This window comes from Myotis yumanensis, unplaced genomic scaffold, assembly GCF_028538775.1.
Source record: "Myotis yumanensis isolate MYYU_CA2020_CCGP unplaced genomic scaffold, mMyoYum1.0.hap1 SCAF_12, whole genome shotgun sequence".
Taxonomy (NCBI): domain Eukaryota; kingdom Metazoa; phylum Chordata; class Mammalia; order Chiroptera; family Vespertilionidae; genus Myotis; species Myotis yumanensis.
Window position 1 is genome coordinate 55,713,096 of NW_027223763.1, and position 21,166 is coordinate 55,734,261.

At 37.1% G+C, this 21,166-nt stretch overlaps 1 protein-coding gene across 7 annotated transcripts in view; it reads right to left on the reverse strand.

Annotated features, from left to right (window-relative positions):
* The window catches only part of NFIB (nuclear factor I B), a 226,218-nt gene that overhangs the window by 32,546 nt on the left and 172,506 nt on the right, over positions 1–21,166 (reverse strand). For 3 of the 7 annotated variants that reach the window (XM_070431689.1, XM_070431692.1, XM_070431691.1), the window contains exons 7-9: positions 9,778–9,912; positions 7,307–7,491; positions 3,067–3,232 (exon numbers count right to left, since the gene is read on the reverse strand). In XM_070431689.1, the coding sequence (XP_070287790.1) occupies positions 3,067–3,232; positions 7,307–7,491; positions 9,778–9,912 (486 nt within the window). The remainder of the gene's footprint in view (positions 1–3,066; positions 3,233–7,306; positions 7,492–9,777; positions 9,913–21,166) is intronic. The other 4 variants (XM_070431693.1, XM_070431696.1, XM_070431694.1 and 1 more) reach the window with 2 other exon arrangements.

The window sequence follows — 21,166 nt, forward strand, 5'->3', positions numbered from 1 at the left end:
AGAAACCCTGAGAAGTGGGACTTGCAACCAAAAAAAAAAAAAAAAAAGGTGTCTCTATTTCTCTTCTCTTTTTTCTGAGTGAACACTGAGTGATGTAAAAGAGATGGTAGTTGACCTCAAGCAATTACTTTATCCCCTGCCCCCAAAATCTACCTAGTGAATTGTATCCCATCATTTGGCATGGGCATCTCACATTTATGTGCTCCATCTAGTCTTGCGAGAGACCCGAGGACTGGCTAAAGAGAGGGCTCTTTGCCTACCTTTTCACCAGGTATTAATTGTCTAATATGGAATGATCGATGCTGATCGCTGATTGTAAGTGTAAAAAGAAGACTGAAAATCTGTCAGGAATGAGTGAGAGCTTTTAATGATTGGATATAAGTAGATGTGCTCATGATACAGGATGAAAAACGTCTTGCTTAAAAGTCTCACTAAAAAGAAAATCTAACATTACTAATGTGAAGGAGAAGCTTATTTTTATTATATCATACAGAATGAATTAGCTCAGTATGTCATTTAATGTGAAAATGATCTTAAGTTTGATAGAAATGTGGTTATTTTTTTAATTCTCTATTTTCCACAAGCACAAAAAAATCTGTTTCTTGTGACTGGAGTTGATGGCAATTTGTAAGTACATGGCCACCAAATAATAAATACGCATGGTGAATACTCCTTAAATTATAAGTCTCGCCTTGCAGTACTCTGTACAGGTGCTATTTGGTATAGAGTGAATTGTCCCCCAAAAAATCTGCCTATTCCTAAATATTTTTGTTTCTTTTACACAAGGAAAGAACTAATGTATTTCCAGCATTGCTCCCTGTCAAGTTGAACAGAAGAACAACCAAATTTTCACCATTTATGTTACATTTATAGGTTTAAAAAAACTAAGATGTTTGGTTTAAAAACCATCAGATTCATGAGGAATCCAGGCATTCCTTTTTACAAGGCTTTTTTAAAAAAAAAACCCAATATATTTCATTCTGTCATATTCATTAGAAGGACTGCAGAATTTGATCTATGGAGGCATTGTAGGTCAACTCTTTGAATAGTGAAGACGCCCACAATTCGCCTTTTAATTATTCCTGGATAAAGGGCCGTGTGAGTGCAGCCATATGAAGCCAGTGGCCCCTAGTGAGTATCCAGGTCTCTGGATTGACGCATAGTGGGCCAGCCATGCCTCACCAGCCTGTGCTCTGTGTTCTTTTCAGCCATGAGAAAGAAGTTTCCTTGGCCTCTGTGTTATCTTTAACTGGACTGACTTATCAATTCAATGACCAGTTTCTCAGGGTCAGTGGTGCCTGGGAAGCTGGAGATACAATTTATTTCTAGGAAAGAAAAATATCACACTCTACTTCTTTAATGCAAGAGTGGAAAACAGACTGGTGGAGCCATCTTTTGAATAGTTTGTAATTTTATTAGTCAAATCAGATCTTTTTTTTTGATCAACCTATATGTGAGTATAAGAACAATCAATTAACAAACAGGCTGACTGTACTCCCATAAGTGAGCTGTAATCATTTGGGTCTGGTCATTCCTGGAATCTCATCTATTAATATCAATAATATTAATAATACCTACTTCTGGTACGAGTAGGTACCAGAAGTTTCTGGGACTTAGTTTTGATTATTTATATCCTGTGATATTCTTCCAAATGCATTTACGAAAATATTTGTTTTCCATTTTTGTTTTTTTTAAATTTCTGGCCTGTTTGTTCAAAGAGGACAAAACATCCACTTTTAAAATCTGGATGTGTTATTCTAGTGACTGTAATATACACAACTAACCTTCAGAATAAAATAATATTGAGCCTTCCTTGACTGGGTCTCTCCATCTGTATATTCAGGAAAGTGTTCACTAATGGAGGATTCTCTACCAACAAACCAGTTACTAAGCATTTAATTATTATTGATGAGAATTACAAGCCTATATGGACTTATTAGTTTCTGGGGCCTCATGAATTTTGAGAAAGAAATGCTGAATTCACTGGAGACTCAAAGTATTGTCCAATTTTCTTGTAGGTTCCTTCCTAGGTTTCAGAAACCATTAAAAAAAGAAAAGATTTTCCAATGGCAGAAGAAGAAAGAGCCAGTGGTGCCTCTAGTTGGCTCTGTAATTTCACACAGGAATTTCCAGAGCCAACTAGAACAAGAAAATGGGTATTTTCTTGTTCTAGGTAAGAAGCTCTGAGTTTAAGATATGGCACGTGTAATTGACGAAGAACTTGCTAATTCCTCCTGACTGGAAATTTATCCCTTCCATTCTACCAATCTGTGCACAGAAGCTCCAAGTCTAGGAAGCTGACAGTTTTGGTAAAGCCAATTGAAAAACTGTGCAATAATTCCTGGTGTATTTGTGAGTATTCCATGCAAAGCAGCAAGGGAATCATTTGAGCTACTGGTGTATGCTATGTAAGCTCACTGGCTAACTCTCTGACATTTAAAATGTTAAGACCATGCTAAAAAACTTATACCTGATGTATTATGATAGATTCAAAAAAATTTAAATTTTTTTTGTTGAGTGCAAAGAAAGTGCAGGTAGCTTACATGTGCCTAATACTAAGCTTTGAGATGTTTTTGGCACCCAACAGTGTGTGACCGTTTCTCACAATGACATAACCTACAGTAATATAAATATGCAATTATCTTACAGAGGCACTGATTCAGTTTGCCCTATGAAGGGGCTTGATTCCTATAGGAATGCTCCAATGAGTAACACTTATCTAATCTCTCTTTGGGTGATAAAAAAAAAAAAAACCTTGTACACTGCGTTATGTTATCAGTGCATTTTCCATGTAAACCTTGAACAAGCAGGCATGACTTATTCTTTTTTGTTATAGCTATTTACTCAAACAATTAAGCTTCTCCCTTCTCAAATCTGATGCACTGGCTTAAATTTGATAAGAGAGAGCGTATGATTGCCAAGCCACGGACATGCCTGCTGGTTCCATGTAAATGAGAAATCTCCATCCGGTTGGGTAGTTGGAAAAGTTGCCGTATTTCCCACCTTGGATCAGGTATCCAATGGTGCCTCTGATGGACATTTCTCATTTCCTACAGAAATACTTACTGGTCGCTGTAGGTGAAGCTGCCTCACCTTCAGTGGATGTAGTGATGGGTTTAGTATCTGTCATGGTCAGGGTCACAGGTCGCACTGCACTGGGATGGGGAGAGGGTGCCAAGACAGGAGTGAAATGGCCAGGCACTTTCCCTACCACTTGACCACTGCTGTTAGGCTACAAAACAAAAACAGAATGCCGGGTGAAACAATCCAAAAGGCAGTCACGGTGTCCAACAACGGCACTCAGCACACTCGGCCGAGTGGACCCTGCACACTGTTGTGTAATCGCCACACACGCCCTCCAAGTCTGCGTCCAAGAGGTCGGCCAATGGTTAGTAGTAATACGAAGCAGCAGCATTTAAAAGAAAGTCTTCACTTCAAAGCACTTTATGTAGGTTAACTGTCTTTACAACACTCCCGAGAGCCAGGTAGAACTGACCTTCCTTTAGCAGACCGGGAAGCTCAAGTTGAGACTTTCAATGCTTAGCCCAAGGCTGAACTGGAAGTCCTTACTGAGCTAGTGCAAATTAGAACCAGTGCTTCTCTGCCCCTCATCTTCTACACAAGTTTGGGCTTTCAGAACACAATTTTCACCTAAATAATCATATCACTGATACAAGAAAGACAAGAATATCTAGGCTAACAAGCACATCAAACTGAGTAATTTCTATCATGTATAGTCAAGGCCCATTCTTCTGCATACAAAACCTCTAGTTCTTGCTCACACACAGTTACACTCAGACACACACACACACCCACCCACACACACACACACACACACACACACACACACACACACCAGGCAATTTAGATTCTAGGATCTCCACTCAACTTTTTGATGATTTACAAAAATACAAGCAGGTAGAATGATATTTAGAGCATTTAAAATTTCAGATCCACACAATGATATAAAATGCTGAGCTAGGCCTGGCCTTGTACCTTCAAATAAAAGCTTCCATAGTAAATTAAAATGCGCTGAAGTCAAGCAGAGGTGGCAACCAAATATACTCGGTTATTTGAGTTACTCTTCCATTGTTGGGCATGGAGAGTTACACAAAACATGCATTGTTGACATTTGTGGGAATTAACTGAGAAAATCCCCAGGGCAATGACAGAAAAGATATTATTATCTGCGTTTTAGCCCTGGGTACAAAAATAGTATCTGTGGTAGAAGACAAAATCCTAAAGGTACACTGTTTGAAGAAATACTTGGTTGTATTTTTCTAGACAGAGAATGCTGTTTTTAATTAACATTCATTTTGGAATTCTCCACTGCATAGTATACATAACAATTTGCTATGAGGATATTCTCTACAAATAGTCAGTCTTAATAATCTGCACTGCTAAAAGCAAAGAAGGCAATGAAGCAGAATATTTATTTAAATACCTGCATGTAAGTTACAAGTAGACATTTTAGAGAAAAAGAGGAATAGCTCATAACATTTAAATACTGGAACTCAGAGACATGATTGGGTTCCTCAGAGGTCATATTATTTATTCCACACAAAAAATGAACTCGAATATCCTGACAATTCATCATGAGTAATTTTAACTATTTAACTTTGTGTCAGGAAAACTGACCATAGTTTCCCCCCTACGAAAGCTGATGAGACATATATTTAAATTAATTTTATTTAAAATATTCCATTAAATAGCATGACTGTCTCACTCTAATTGGTGCAGCAACAATGTAATTAACCTCCAAATTGCTGTGGGGAGGACAGGGCATCTCAGTCGCTTAACTTAAATCCAGTGCAGTGTTGGAAGATACTCAGATGGAGGACGTGACTACAGGTGAACAAGTACTCTTTTTTTTTCATTTTTAGAGCTACAAAGGTTAATATCAAGAGTCTATTTTGAAATGTAAATTAACTGGTTTTGAGATGGAGTTAAACATCAAAGCAGATATAATGTCCTTTCGAAAAAAATCTGCTGTTTATTATAAAGATCCATTTTTCCTTTCAAGGGAAAAGTTTGTTTCTAAAGCAGACCATCAACTTCTGGTATTCTGAACACTGCAAAAGCCTGCTTTCTATATCTCCCTCAAGAAAGAACAGTCTCATTTTATCACTGCTGGTACTTTCAGTGGTAAAAAGCATTTCTGAATACTGCGTTCACCAGCCCAGTTTGGGCAGTACCTACTTGAGAGCGAGGGACAGAAGAATGACAATAAGGTCAAGGGAAGGCTGTGACAAAATACATCACCTTGCCCGTTCTGCAAGCTCTGTCTACTGAAGTTCAATTGACAGGAACCAACAGACGTTCCATTTAAAAATAATAGTAAAAGCGACAAAGAAAGAATTCCCAAGCCAACACAGTCAACTTTCTAAAACTTCGGGTTAGAAGAATGAGAGGGTTATTTCTTTTCAGTCTTCTACTAGTTCAAACAGATAAAGCTAGATTATAAAGCTTTTCTTTTAATGCCGCTAATAGATGAACTTTCATACTGTAGATATGAAAAGACATCTCATCTGAAGATGAACTTGAACAGCATTAGGAAAGGATTATCCTACTTAGTCCACTGCTCCTATTATACAAAATCCTGAGAGGGTTTTTTTTGTTGTTGTTGTTAATTGAGATGAGAGTAAGATGCTTCTCTTAGAAGCTGGATCTTTACCTTGAAAATATGAACAAAAACTGAGAACAATAAAGGCAGATTATCACCTAAAATGCTCTCTTAACTTATAAAGAAATTGAAATATACGTAAAACAAGCACTGAATAATTAAAGAAATGCGTGACACTAAGGGCCTGATTTTAATTTGCATAATTTTTCCCCTAACAGTGCCTAATTAAGACATCAGTTTAAAAAAAAAAATCCAATGGAACTCTAAGATTTTCCACACTGAATTAACGTTAAGGACTTTTAATGGATGTCTTAATTAGACTTTGTTATTCATGGAAATTCTACACAAATTAAAATCAGACCTTGTGTGCACTGTTCCCAGCTGAGTCTAGCAGAAGGCTCTATGGAACTGAGGCTTTGGATCCATGCTCTAAGAGTAAATTTTATTTCTGAACTAATATACTAAGATCCCACTGTGCTACTTAGTAAGTAGTATGACCATCATTAAAAGTGTCACAAGATTTGGACATTTTCTTCTAAAATACAAATAGTTTAACTTCAAATTTAAAATTTGAGAATGGTACACTTAGCTTAGTATTATTAGACAATGGAGATAAAAGAACAGATAACTTTTTAAGTAACCCCAGTGGTGCTGGTCATGTTCTTATTCAAAATAAAACATTCAGAAAGGAACATTTTGCTTCATTTTAACCATTAAATTAAATCTAAAGATATTTTTTTAGATTTTTCTTTGTTAAATATAGATCAATATGCACATACTACTTAGAGGCATTTTAAGATTTGGACAGGATATTTAAGCATTAATAACAGGATGCTTATGAAAATCCCTCAGAGCATTAAAAGGTATAATAAGGAGTCTTCAGGGTAAAGCAGCAAAGCTAAACACCAGACCATATGATCAGCATCGCATTACAGATTTGGGATATTGCGATTATTGACAGACCCAGCTTTGGCACAAAAGACTGTTTACTTGACTGTGGAAAATGTTCTTATACCAAATTTCTATGAAGCAACGGCTCATAGAAGAAACCACATGTTTAGGAAGTGAGGAAGGCACATGAGTCACTACACTCATACAATGAATCCCTAAAACCACTGCACAATGTTTACAAAAAAAAAAAAAAAGACACTTCTGGTAATGTCACTCATTATTAAATGCAATCGTGTCTGTGCAAAGAATATTCAAGTAGTCATCAAACACTGAGAATGTTTACATTACCAAAGCTTATTTTAATACCTAATAGTTAGTCTATGAATACAACTGTAAGTTCTTTTGTGTGTGTTTATTTTAGCGCATACCTTGCTCCTGCCTGGAATAAGCACTTTGCCTCTGTGTCAGCCAGGTATTTTAGAGGTGTGAACTCCAGCTCAGAGCTTTTTTTGTCAATGTACTTTCTGCATAAGCTTTCTCTTCAGTCAATAAAAACCCCAAAACATCAAACCAAAAAACATCTTCACAAATGTGCCCCTTTGGAGCAACACACTTCCTACCTGTCATTCAGCCACCTTTAAATAAAAACTTATTGCGTCACCAAGACACTTCCTGAAGATGGATTGCAAAAGCTTGTAGTTCTGCCAGACATAACTGTCCGGGTGAGCACCACGTCTTAGACCTGTTCCATCTCCCTTTAGGCTCTAATCTTAGTTCCTCTCTCATTTTTACCTGGCTGGTTTGCGGACTGGATGGGTCATAAGAAGGTACATAGTTCTTCAGAGTATCCTGAGGATTCAGGTGGGGAGGATATCTGATTGTTGGATGAGAAAAGTAGCTCGATGGGGCTGGAGGGAGAATAGCTTGTGTTGGAAATGGCAACGGTGAGGGTGGAGGTGGAGTTCGAGTTGAGATGACTGTAGAAGATAGAAAAGGAAAGACAGACTCGTTAGCTGTTTTCTTTAATGCTCCATAGTGATCCTAAAGAATGCTGTGAAACGATAAAAATGATAGCTATTCATTTCCCCACCACGATTTAACCAAACTCTCCTAAAATAGCAGTTAGTCTTTTATTCTGAATGCCAGTACTGCTAAGCATACACAGACAGAACCCTCACTATAGGGAATTCACAATCTTGCTTTCTAGATCTATGAATGATTTAAAAAGAAGTTTCTCTTTCATAGGTTAAGCCAATACTTCGTAAAACATTTCTTTAAGCAAAGTTATTCCCCATGAGAGCACAATTTTGGTTAGGAAGTCTTTGTCTTATATAAGTCCAGACCAAGTCACAGTATCAATTAGAGGGCAAGGGATCCATAATTTTCTACCAAAATTCAAAATAGAAGTGTAATCCAATTGTGAATGCATACTTTCTCTATGCATCCTAGCTGGTAGTTGACTAAAATGAAAACCCATAATTAATAAACAATTATGTCTCGAATAATGACCCAATCATTGTATAAGTACTTATGAATATTTGAATATAAAGCCTGGGAACTCTTTCGCCTAATAAAAATGTTTCTTTCATAACCAAAAGGAGCCCTATACTTTAAATATTTTTCTTCCCACTCTAATTTTTACAACATGTAGCTTAAAATGTATTAAGATAAGACCAAGAATAAGACCCACAGAAATGTGAATTTATACTTTCATAGAGACATAAATTTACCCATAAATCACATATTTTATAAAGGGAAATAATATGTAAAACATGCAATGTGGGCCATGTTTAACTGTACTGTAACTTTTCAACATTACTATGACCACAATTTATTGTTTAGCTTCTGAAATATAAGCCTTAAGCTTGAAAAATGGGAAAAGAATATAATCGCATGATCATTCTCTCTATAACGTTGAGGGAAACAATCACATAAGTACAAATTAAGAGTACCAACCAGTATAATGTATGTAGAAGTGAAGATTCAATATCTGTTTCTATTTAATATTTCGATCCAAACCATAGGAAATCACATATGAAAAATGTTTAGTGTTTTATGAGACAATGTAGCAAACAATATGAAAAAATAAATTCTTTCCATGACCTATAAATGAAAATCATCTGGAATAAATTACCTCTGACTTTGTAATTATGTGCAAAAAAATTTTAAAAAAGAACGTTTTAAGGGATATTGCTTATCTTCCCCAGTAATGTCCAGGGCACTCAGAAGCTTCTACATTGTTGTTACAATGAAGGTTACTGGGCCTGACCACAGACCTTCTATATGAGGATTTCCAGGGGGGGAGGCACCAGAAAGGGCACTGAAAACAAGGGCCTGTGTAATCTCCCCACACACCAAAGTCTGAGCATCCTCCACCAAAGGGAAGCATTGTAGAGAATATGTACATAGTTCCTAAAACGCCTCATTAAAATATCACTTTAAGAAGTATATACACTTTTGAAAGTATAATGTAAGGAAATACACCTAAATTAGACCGGACATCTTTTCACTTCGTGTCGAAGTGCTCTTAATCTCAGCTCGGTTTAACCATGGTCTTCACTCACATCTGTACATAAACGTGAAGGCCATTGCTTATTTATATTGATTATTATTTATATCTCATTTTTAATATTAAAGGTGATTTAATATTAACTGGTCCTTAAAGTGCAGATATAAAATATTGAATTACTTTTCCTATTTAAATTAGGAAGTCTTTAAATTAGATGTAACATCAGGTGTATTAACTCACAGAAAGAGTCTGTGCATATACAATAATTGTCAAAGTATCTCTTTTATTTTTCCTGATTAATTTCATTCCCAAATAAATACTGACTCTCATGTAGAAAATAATATAGAGAGAAATAGCATCTGTATGTCTTAATGCCTCTGAAAATACTCTAAACTCGGCAACAAATTGAAATCACATCTTTTTCTTGGTAAAATACATACAATTAAGACCGACCCTGAAGCTATAGTGAAGATAACCATGTACCCCATACTTTCTAATTTCTTGTCATGATAGTCTTTCCAATAAAGGCAAGCGACAGATACTTAGATAAATGTTATTTAACTGTATGGCTTTGACCATCTTTCCTCACATATTGATAAGGAAAAAAATATTTGATTGGATTATGACCCTCCTTCTTTTGGTTGAGAAAATATGACCACCACACAGCTATAATAAAAAACTGGGCTCCATCCCTGAGGGTTTGGGGTTCTGCAAATAAAAGGGAGGCTTCTCCTCTATGCTTGAAACTCCTCACCACTGTGTGCAACTCCAGGTATCCCGGGGTGATGGTGCTGGGGGAAAGTGCTCAACCTTGGGGAAGAATCCTGTGGAGATGTAGAGCTGAACAATGGCTTTTCAGGCTTCTTCATAGTAGTCGGAGACGACATATCTGCAAAGGAAGAGGGGAAAACCCACGCGTCAGGACTTTCTTAAGCTACAAGGCTCATCTTAACACAAAAGATCTAACTCCCAACATGTTATTGTTTTTGTGAGTTTGGCTCTTTTACAAAGTATATATTGAGGGTCAAAGGTCCAGTTATGTTGGAGCTTTTGGGATATGTGTCAGAAACTATCTCCATTGCCTCCTTAGAATTATCACCACAATGACTCCTACTCGTAAGCAAATCTTGAACTTCTGAAAAACTAAAGATCATGTTTCCATTGGCCCCTTGGTTCACTTCAAGGTCTTTTTTTAACCTCAGCATTTTATTCTTAGATTTATACGATTCAGGGGTTTGTCTTTTCACTTGCTGACTACACTGTGGAAAAAATAGAGGCAAACCTGGTGCAAATGTGAGAAACAACCTTTGGGTGCACTGGTAAGTATATTATTGATTTAACATCTTTTATGGAAAACTCATTACTTGTATAGCAAAAAAAAAATTCCTTCATTTGCTCATTCTGCAAATATTTATTGGGTTCCTCTCTTTGCCAAGTAAAGCAAGGATGTTAAGGGGGGAAAAAAAGCAATGGCTGCTGGAGGGATACTCAGTGTCCATGGAGAGAAAAATGAAAGGAAGGAAACAGTGGTCAGCAGCGCAGAGGGAGTCAGTGTGTTGAGAGCAGAGGTGTGTGGTGCTTGTGACTACTTCTCCAGCCCCCCTGCACAGGCCAGTGATCACCTGAGCCTCTCCAGCTTAGAAAACGCACCCCAGTGGCACCAGGCTTAAAATGTGGGTGAGGCCCAGCCAGAGTGGCTCAGTGGTTGAGTGCTGACCTATGAACCAGGAGGTCACAGTTCGATTCCAGGTCAGGGCGCATGCCCAAGTTGTGGGCTCGATTCCCAGTGGGGGGCATGCAGGAGGCAGCTGATCAATGATTCTCTCTCATTATTGATGTTTCTATCTCTCCCTCTCCCTTCCTCTCTGAAATCAATAAAAAAAATTTTTTTAAATGTGGATGGGGATGACATACTCAGAGAGAAGCAATGTTCTGAGGAAGGGGGCCATAAAACATGCAAGGAGTACAAAGAGTCTGTGGGGTGAAGTGCAGAGATGAAGGAAGGAAGCGAGCCGCTGGCAAGACCCACATGCTAAGGGGCCATGGGTTTTGTATATAAATGTCTGAAATGCTTACCCTGATGAGGGAAAGCTATTAATGGGTGAGCTATGATCACATTGAGGGCTTAGAGCAATCTGTCCAGAAACTACATGGAGAATGAATTAGCCAAAATGGAGATAGCAATCATGGAGACCGTGTAAGAAGATAGATTAATTAATATTTCCATTCATAAATATTTATTGAAGGACTAATTCATTCCAGACACTGTGCTAGTTGCTGAGGATCTAATAGTAGAAACGGAGTAGATTCTACTATTAGTGCGGGACAGAAGAGTGTAAAAGGTGCCATATTAGGAGAAGTATTCAGGGATGCATTCATTCAATCACTCACTCATTCCACAGATATTTAATGCTGCCCAAAGATAGATCTTGAAAACTTGAAATCAGAGTGGTGACAGAGCTAATGCCATAGATCAGCTATTTTCAATCCATGTGCTTCAAGAATTGTTAAAACATGCAATACCCGACTATTTAGTCAGGGGCACTGACCTCTTTCTCCTCAGATTGTCAAATAAAAAATGACAACAACCAATATAACAGTAGCCATCCCGTGTGAATGAATCAAAACTATATATACCTACTTTTTTGTCAGATAGACAAAGAATAAATTATTTGGTGTGCTGAGGAATTTTAGTAATTAGCTTATGTGTGCCATGAGATGAAAAAGTTTGAAAATCGCTGTCACAGATAATGAAACAGAATTAACACAATTCAATTAATAACTGATGTAGAAGGTCATCATCTTAGGTGAATGAAAATTACATTATGCATTTAATTAAATTAAGGAATTCAAGAGAAAACTCCAGTTGGTCAGAGATATGGGCCCTGTTTTCAATACCTGAAATAGTGTTGATTTTTATCAACATTATAAATTTACAGTAAAATATTCTAAAAATCATATAAGTTATAAAACTTATACTTTTATTATCAAAAATTTCAATACATACACAGTAGAATAGTAATGGATACTCATGTAGTCACCATCCGCTTCAATTAGCAACTCATAGCCAATCTTATTTTACCTTTACCCCACGTATCTTCTCCCCCTGTATTACTTTAAAGCAATTCCTAGGGATCATATAATTTCACCTATAAATATTTCAGTTTGTATCTCTAAAAAAATAAACTTTTATTAAAAGAAAAACCCCCAAAATTTCATCACACATTATATATTCATATAATATGCATTTTAATTAATACATTATTTTCATGAAAGAAAGAGACTACATGGTACGTACTATTAGTATAAGAAACTAATATCATATGTTTTACCATTTGAAAAATTATCTAAACTCTGGTACAGACATCTAATACAGTTAAATATGTGTTTTCGGCACACTGAAAGTCAAAGAATGGATATGCTGCTGGAAATTAAAGAGTGGATGTGCTACCGTAAAAACAGCAGCGATCACAGTCTACAAAAACTGAGGGGTGCATTTGTAGCCATAAGCTACAATCTGTGACTAACTGGCTGTCACTAACCTATTAGAACTTTGAAGAGAAAGTGAACCATTTTCTTATATCTGAGTGAAAAAGAAAAAACGACAAAAGGAAATTGTTAATGAAACTATAGCAATTAAGTGCTGTTACAAAAAAAAGGGAGAAAATTTAAAAATCATTTAAAAATAAAAACATTTCATTTCAGCTAACTTACTTTCAAAATGCCAAAAAATAGCTATGTGGTTTTAAAAGGTAACACTACAAAAATGTGCGTTTTGACCAGATCGAAGGTAATCATAGGCATATACACTGTTTGAGGTTGAAAAGCCTCCATTTCATCCCTTTACTTTATGTATAGAAAATGTAATACGTTTCACTCCCAAGTTTTTATCTAAAATTAACTCTTAGAAAAAAAACCTGGTAACTTTCTATTGTTTTACCTGTGCTTAAATAAACATTTCAAATAAAATTAACTTATGTAAATCAATTTCTAGTCTCCCTCATGTAAATAATAAAGCATTCACTATATATCTTGGTCCCTTGTGTAAATAATAAAGCATTCACTATATATCTTGGTCCCTTGTGTAAATAATAAAGCATATTCTGTACATTTAGAAACAATTAAATATGACCAAAGTTTGGGAAGCAGATAAGTTTCATTTCAGTTATGTCATTTCTGGAGAAGATCAATCAAAGCTATTGCTACTGTAACTCTATAAGAATTTTTATTAAACCCAGCCAAATTCACATATGTACTAGTATCTTTTTGTAAAGGGCACATAAATCAAGGGTGTTTGTACAGAAATTTAATATTGGCGGATATGTGATTTTTGAAAAATAAAGCCTTTGCGTCTTCTTAGTCAAAATGATACACTTTGTTGTATTAAGTAATTATTACAGGTCAATTTATATTTCTGGTTCTCTTTTCGGTATGCACCTTCATGTTCAGAACACATGGGAAAATTATAGAGGCGATTGCAGCAGAAACAGAATAAAAGTCATTCTCCATGTGTAAAAGGGACTACGGATCATCTCCTCCTTAAACCAAAAAAAATGAACTTGCCATAATAAAAATAATAATGAGAAGGTCCACTGGCCAGACTGAAACAATTTTTAAAAAACAATAAAGAATGATAGTATTAGAAAGTAGGCTTAACTGCCTTTGTTTCCCCATTAAATAAAATTAATTTGGAGCCCATTAGTCAGTAAAGATATACTGGTGCACAGAACGTTCAAGTCACTATGCTAAGTACTTTGGAGGACACAAATTAATCCCTCCCCTCAACGAAAAAAAAAAAAACTTTCTGGGCAGAAGAGGGAATAAAAATAAAAGGTCAATTATCTGAGAGAAATATGGGTAGAGTTTCTAGCTATTACATTTTAATCATAAATCAAACCAGTATTGTTTTGATTTTAATTTTATTTTGAATGTCTGCAGTCTAATAGACCTCATGCCAAACTGAAAAATGATATCGTTTCTATTTTTAATGCACTCATATGCTATAGGAAAAAATGTTTGAGGAATAAATATATAAGAGAGAGGGTTTTAAGTGACCTTTCTGTGAAGAAAAACAAATGTCATGCTTTCCACAATCCATTGTCCCCTGAACAGGAAGAATAATACATAAAAAGATTAGGTTGAAAACAAGTTGGATAATAATGAAGCTGAATAATATATAAATATATAAGAAGTTGAATAATAACAAATACATTATAATGTATAAGTTGAATAATACATGAAATAAGGAAGCTGAAGGAGAGGCAAGATGATAAGAAAAAGATTAGCTGGTGCGTCTGCTGGTGGGAAGGAGACAGGAGTTACTGGTGGCTGATGGGAAAGAAGCAAAGGCCAAGGAGGGCTTGAAATCAGAGGAAGAAATTTAATATGATTTAGAAAGTAACAATTTACAAATGAATTCATTTTAGAAGAAAACACGTTCCAAAAGCTGTATTTTTTCTGTCTTTGCAGCTCCCACTAGGCCGTGTGTACTTGGCTGAGTCAAGAATTTTCTTCCAATTCCCCTCCCAGGTTTTCCTCATCATGGTTCATTATAGACACAGTTACTGAAATCCTCTCCTTCAAATTATCTTCCTCATTTTAAGATCTACCATGGCACTGCATTTTTTAAAAATATATTTTTATTGATTTCAGAGAGGAAGGGAGAGAGAGAAACAGACAGAGAGAGAAAGAGAAACATCAATGAGAGATAATCATTGATCGGCTGCCTCCTGCATGCCCCACACTGGGGATTGAGCACGCAATCCAGGCATGTTCCCTGACTGGGAATGAAACTGTGAGCTCCTGGTTCATAGGTCGATGCTCAACCACTGAGCCACATTTTTATGAAAGTTTTTCCTCATTGTTCCATATTACTTAAACTTTAGCTAAACGAATTTGCTTATGACCTCCTGGGGGAGGAAGGAACCAGGAGGAATGTGCTTCTAACTCTGTCCCTTTCCTTGCATATGACATTCCCTCCAGCTAAAAATTATATGTCTCTTTACCCTCTTATTCTAGTTATAAAACAATATTTTATCCACTGAACCAACAAGACTCATTTTCTCCATAAGTAATCCTTCCTAGGAACTTGGGAGGTCTAGATCTCAAGAATGGTCTTGTGTTTGTGTCTTACATCACTCGATGGCATTTTCATTATTATTTTGTACTTGTTTAACATATATATATATATATATAGTTGACTAATGCTTGATCCTACAGAAGATAATTTTATCAAAGACACAAACATATGTGCATGCTGGAAGAACAGGCTAAGAACATGGAAAGACTTTTTAGAAATCCAGGATTAAAAGAAGATAGAAGAGGTAGAGCAGACTCAGTGTCTAGACAGTTTATTTTAGAATATCTTGCATGTTGATGAGGCTGCACGGCAGAATGATAACTGATGTGGATGAGTGAAATAACCATGGTCAATATATGTAAAAATGCATGTTGCATGAATAGATACCACCAGACGAGAAGTCACTGCATGGAAAGCAGAGAGAAAACAAAATCAGTCAGTGCGTTTCTAATAAGTGTGACAAACTATGGAGAGGCATAAAGTTCAAGATGTGAAATAAGACCACCTGCTCCTTTCCTGGTGATGCTCACAGTTCAGCAGAGAGGATAGACGTTAAATATAAAAATGCATTAAATAATTGCAATCATGATAATATTAGAGTACAGAAAGAATTCTTCTTAATGACAGGAGAGGAGAAAGGCTACTCTTGAAAAAAGAAACATTTACACTGATAGTATTCGTCTTCAGTGCCTACACCTATACTTAGATTTGATAATTAAAAATCAGGGATGGCTTTAGAAACCAACGGTACAGTTCAATGCATAATAAAAAATCACCATGCAAGAAAAAGTTCAACTAGGCTCCTCATATAAGCTGAGCTGATTCGTTTAGACTGAAGCACACCTTTAAAAAAGTATTTTGCAAAATCAAATGATCATGTAATTTTTCCTAGCTCTACTATAATTTTTTTGGCACTGTGATTTATATACATCCTAAGCCCTGATGTGTCATTCATCTCACAGCATCACTTCAAAGAGATCAAGGCTGAAGCAAAAAAAAAAAATGTTAGATCGACTCATCTCCCAACAAGGTAATCGCATCTACAAAGGAAGAGAGTGGCTGTGAAGCTCAGCGTATGTGCCCGACTCATCGGCAGCTTGCACAAATGGTGCTCCAGATGTATATCTGTTCGAGTCAGCCCAAGGCAACAATTTTGATCAATTCTAATGTGATAAAATGCTGCAGGGAAAGGGTGCAGAAACGTGTTTACGTCAGTCCTTAATTAAACTGTTGTTCACTTCCAAAGAACCTTAGGAAACACTAATGAGACATGAGTTTTGGCAATTTCTTCATCAAAGCAAAGACCCCTTCCTCAGTCTGTAGCAGGCTGTCATCTGAGTCGCTCCTGGGATAAATGTCACATGGCACTCCAGTCAGTTAGACACCTGTTAGGAGACCTTCACTGAAGTCAACTAGTGATTGAGGGCAAGCTCAAACAGCCACCTTAACACCTGCCTGCCTGGGACACCTGCTTGTTTTTAACATAGAGCAGAGCAATATGTTAGCTTTTTCAATATGCTTGAATAGATTAAGGTTACAAATCGCATTTCTATAGACTACCCATAAAAAATACATCATTTTCTTTTTTAAAAAATTCTATTCTTCACTGCAATGACACGGTAGACAGCTATTTCAAATCAATTATGGAGGAGCACACAAGAATTCTTGAATTTTTGGAAGCCATTATTTTTAGCATAGCTTAACAATAAATTAAAATATATGAACTGGACCATTCCTGTGCTTTAGAAAATGTGTTTTTATCTGTTTAACAAAGAAGCGAATTGCCTCAACATGTGATAAAGTTCAATCCTTTTACATATGTCTTACTTGTCTTTCTTATTTACATGCCATACATGTAAGCAAGTCTAAATGAACCCTTATACGTACAAGCCACCATTTGCTGGCTTCTCTTACTTTTCCAGTTCTTTAAAGTATTTTTTATTATGAAGTGCTTAAAAAGCTATAATCATAGTTTAGAATACTTTCTTTCCTCTTGACATCATCAAGCTGCTTACAAGACGTCACTGGATTCATTTTGGCAGAAGAAAGCTCAAGGTGCAATGAAAACAGTAGGGGAACTTCTGCGACCTTTGCCCCTTCGGTGGGAGCATGATATTGACCAGTGATGGCGAACCTTTTGAGCTCAGCGTGTCAGCATTTTGAAAAACCCTAACTTAACTCTGGTGCCGTGTCACATATAGAACTTTTTTGATATTTGCAACCATAGTAAAACAAAGATTTATATTTTTGATATTTATTTTATATATTTAAATGCCATTTAACGAAGAAAAATCAACCAAAAAAATGAGTTCGCATGTCACCTCTGACACGCATGTCATAGGTTCACCATCACTGATATAGACCAAGGAGCAAAAGTGCACATGTGAGAACATTTAGCATAGAGACAGTCCAGTGACTGGGACTTAAACAAGAATATATCATATTGACTAGTCTTACTAAGTTAATACCTCTTCTAGTTTCCTAGGTTTCTTTCTTTTTCAGACGTTTTATATTTTTGATAGTTTTAAAAAGTTTTACAGATTTACAAAAACTCTGGACGTAGAAGAGTTCTTCAGAGACAGAGACCAAACTCATTGTTGGATGATGGCGACGGTGGTCAGCACATCCATTACCTCCCTGAGACTCTGCCAAGCAACACAAAACACTGAGAGTGAAAACCAAACTTCAGCTGAGCTGGGGAGTCTCTGCTTTCCATTAAAATGTTGCCGTGGAAGCTTGAAGACAACATGAAAAATGACTGGATATCTGCATAAAATAATAATACTATTTATAATAACGGAGACGCTACCAAATCTAGTGTGCAGGACGAGTTCAAGAGCTAGACATCTGATACTTTTGCTTCAGGCCATAAATCCTGAATCTGTCCTGAGACAAGGGAACAGCTTGGGCCCTGTGCCCAGAGGACACGGAGAAGGCAGGGGAGATGCTCCGCCAGCTGAATGCTAAAAGGGACCATGGTTTCCCTCTTCTGTTTTTGCCTTGCAGTACGTCGTCTTGAGGAGGGGGAAGTTCAAATGTTTACATCAAGTTTACATAAACACTATGCAAAACACAAGAATGATCAAGCCTAGAAGACCCCAGCCCAAAGCTTTGCTTCATTTATTTCTATTGGTGTCCCTGTGGGGAACCACACTGATCCTTAAGGTGAACAAGTTTTGCGGACAGATAAAGGACTGATGGTGGGGAAGCGCTCTGAGGGAGTGTGTCCTGGAGGAGGAAGGAAGTAGACCACATAGGCCAGTGAACCTATGACACGCGTGTCAGAGGTCACACGTGAACTCATTTTTTTGGTTGATTTTTCTTTATTAAATGGCATTTAAATATATAAAATAAATATCAAAAATATAAATCTTTGTTTTACTATGGTTGCAAATATCAAAAAATTTCTATATGTGACACAGCACCAGAGTTAAGTTAGGGTTTTCAAAATGCTGACATGCTGAGCTCAAAAGGTTCGCCATCACTGACATAGGCTATACCTTTCCTAGAAAGCTTTGCACCATCCCTGAGGGGGTGCGGTCTTCATTTCCTTCATAGTAAGATGGAGTTGTCCTGGTTCATGGGGAGAAATGATGTGGTGTGATGCCCAGTGGTTAAATGAAATATAAAATGAAGAAAAAGAGGTACATGAGCAGATTCACAAGACCATAGTGACACTGTTACTTAAATACTAGAGGCCCGGTGCACGAAAATCCATGCACTGGTGTGTGTGTGGGGGGGGGGGGGGGGGTTCCTCAGCCTGGCCTGCCATCTCTCACAGTCAGGGAGCCCTCAGGGATGTCCTACTGACAGCTTAGGCCTGCTACCCATGGCTGATGAGGGGAAGGCACCGCCCCCATCACCCCCTCACTGCTGCTGCCTCTGGCCTCCCTCTGTGGGAAGTGACCCGGCGATCAGGGAAGGCGATGTCCCCATCACTCCTCTGCTGCTGCCACTGCCAGCCATGCAGCTGCCTGAGCCTTAGTCCTCACAGCCACCACGGTTTGCCTGAGCCTCGACCTGGCCCTCATTGCCTGAGCCTCAGGCCCTGGGCTGCAGCAGCCGCCATCAGCAGCTTACCTGAGCCTTGGGCCAGCCCTGGGCAGCGGCAGCCGCCATCTGCAGCTTGCCTGAGCCTCAGGCAGCTGCTGCGGCTTTGTCCAGAAGGGCACAGCATAAAGTCCCTGCCCACTGGCACATGCCTAGCCGAGCACTCAGCCTTGCCCAGCCACAAGCACCTGCCGTGCAAGCAGCCTCCTACTGATTGGTCGTTAGGGTGTGATGGTGTGATGACCATTAGCATATTAACTCTTTATTATATAGGAGGATATTTTGGGGAACATGTTCAAAATTATTTACAGAGCCATGTGCTACATTTAACTATTATAGGTAAACTACTCAGGCACTGCTAGTGGGAATGTAAATTGATAAGACCTTGTGGGTTCTATGCCAATACTTAGCAAAAGCCTTAGAAATGGCTATAACATTTAACTCAGTAATTCTACAGTAGGAATGCATTTATTCCTTTAACAAAATGTCACTGAGCATCTACTGATGACTTCGTGCCAGGCAGTATGCTAGGTACTGGGGAGTAAGAATAGCTAGGGCATAGAAATAGATAGAAATAATAATCACATTTAATCACAAAGATCTGCATCATACAAAAACTTGGAAACTAGTTAAACATCTGTGCACAAAGTAGACTTTTAAAAATCTATAATATAGCCAAAGAGTAGCATAGTATGCAGTCATTGTAAAGTAGAAATTGAATAACATGGCAAAATGCTATTATATTGTAAATGAAAGACAAAAAAATAAAGTAATTTACAAACAGCATATATCACATAAGCCCAATTTAGTGCAAAAATACACATAAGAAATTCATAAAAAAACACATCGGAAATAGACTGGCATATAATACAGTCAATTATTAACAGAAGTTATCTCCATGTTATAGGTTTAGAGGTAATTTTTATTTTCTTCTTTACATTTTATAGTTTGCTCTTCCAAATCCCCCACAAAAAAATCTTACTTTACGATAAAAAATTGCAAAATATATATTTTATGGGAAGAAAATAGAATCTTATAAATAGTTCCCAATGATGGGTGGACAATATTGGACCTTGTTACTGTATCCAACATTACACTTTAAGAAAAAAATACCTCCATTGGTCTTAGGCATTGGATGTTGCCAAAATATAAAATGAAATACTTAAATGTAATATTTGCAATTTAATTGGGTAACACCAAAAATGTATTTTTGAAAATACAAGTGAGGAAGAGAATATCTGAAATCTGTTTCTAAGGACTCTTCTAGATGTAAAATTTTATGATAGTACTAGAGGCCCGGTGCATGAATTCATGCACAGGTGGGGTCCAGCCACCCTGCCCAAATTGGGGCCGATCGGGGGTGGGGCCAGCCGGGAGGAGGGGCCTCAGGCGGTTGGCTGGCCAGCCCTGCCACCTGATCGAACTCCCAGTCAAAGGGACAATTTGCATATTAGGCTTTTATTATATAAGATGGCAAATGCGACTTAGTCCTTTCTACACACTCTAAGTTAACAAAAACTCTGAATGTTACAACAAGACATATGGACTTAATCCCACTACAGTAGCTTGATGATGCCAGATGATTAAGAAAATAATTAGCTGCTATGCTAAGAAAGTATCTCCATATATGCATATATACACACACTTATCATACTCTAAAATAATAAGAAAAAGAGCAGCCTATATTAGAAGGGGATAAAAGATCTTCAATTAGATTTCTCAACCTTTTTGACAAAATGAAATCAGTTCTTTTTAAAAGAAGAAAATGTAGTTGTCTTCATGTTAAAAATAAAAATTCTTGCTTTATCATTAAATTATTTAATCTCAACTATACTTAAGCATATTGCTGAATTCTTCAACAACTTGAAACATTTTGTCATAGTTTTAAGTGTGTATTCCAACCCAGGCACAGTAAGTGGCAGGTTACTACAAGTCTCTACTCTACTATCACATCTCTATAAAAAAAAGTCTCCAGGCTATACCTACACCCAATACAAAGTTAAACCTCAAACCC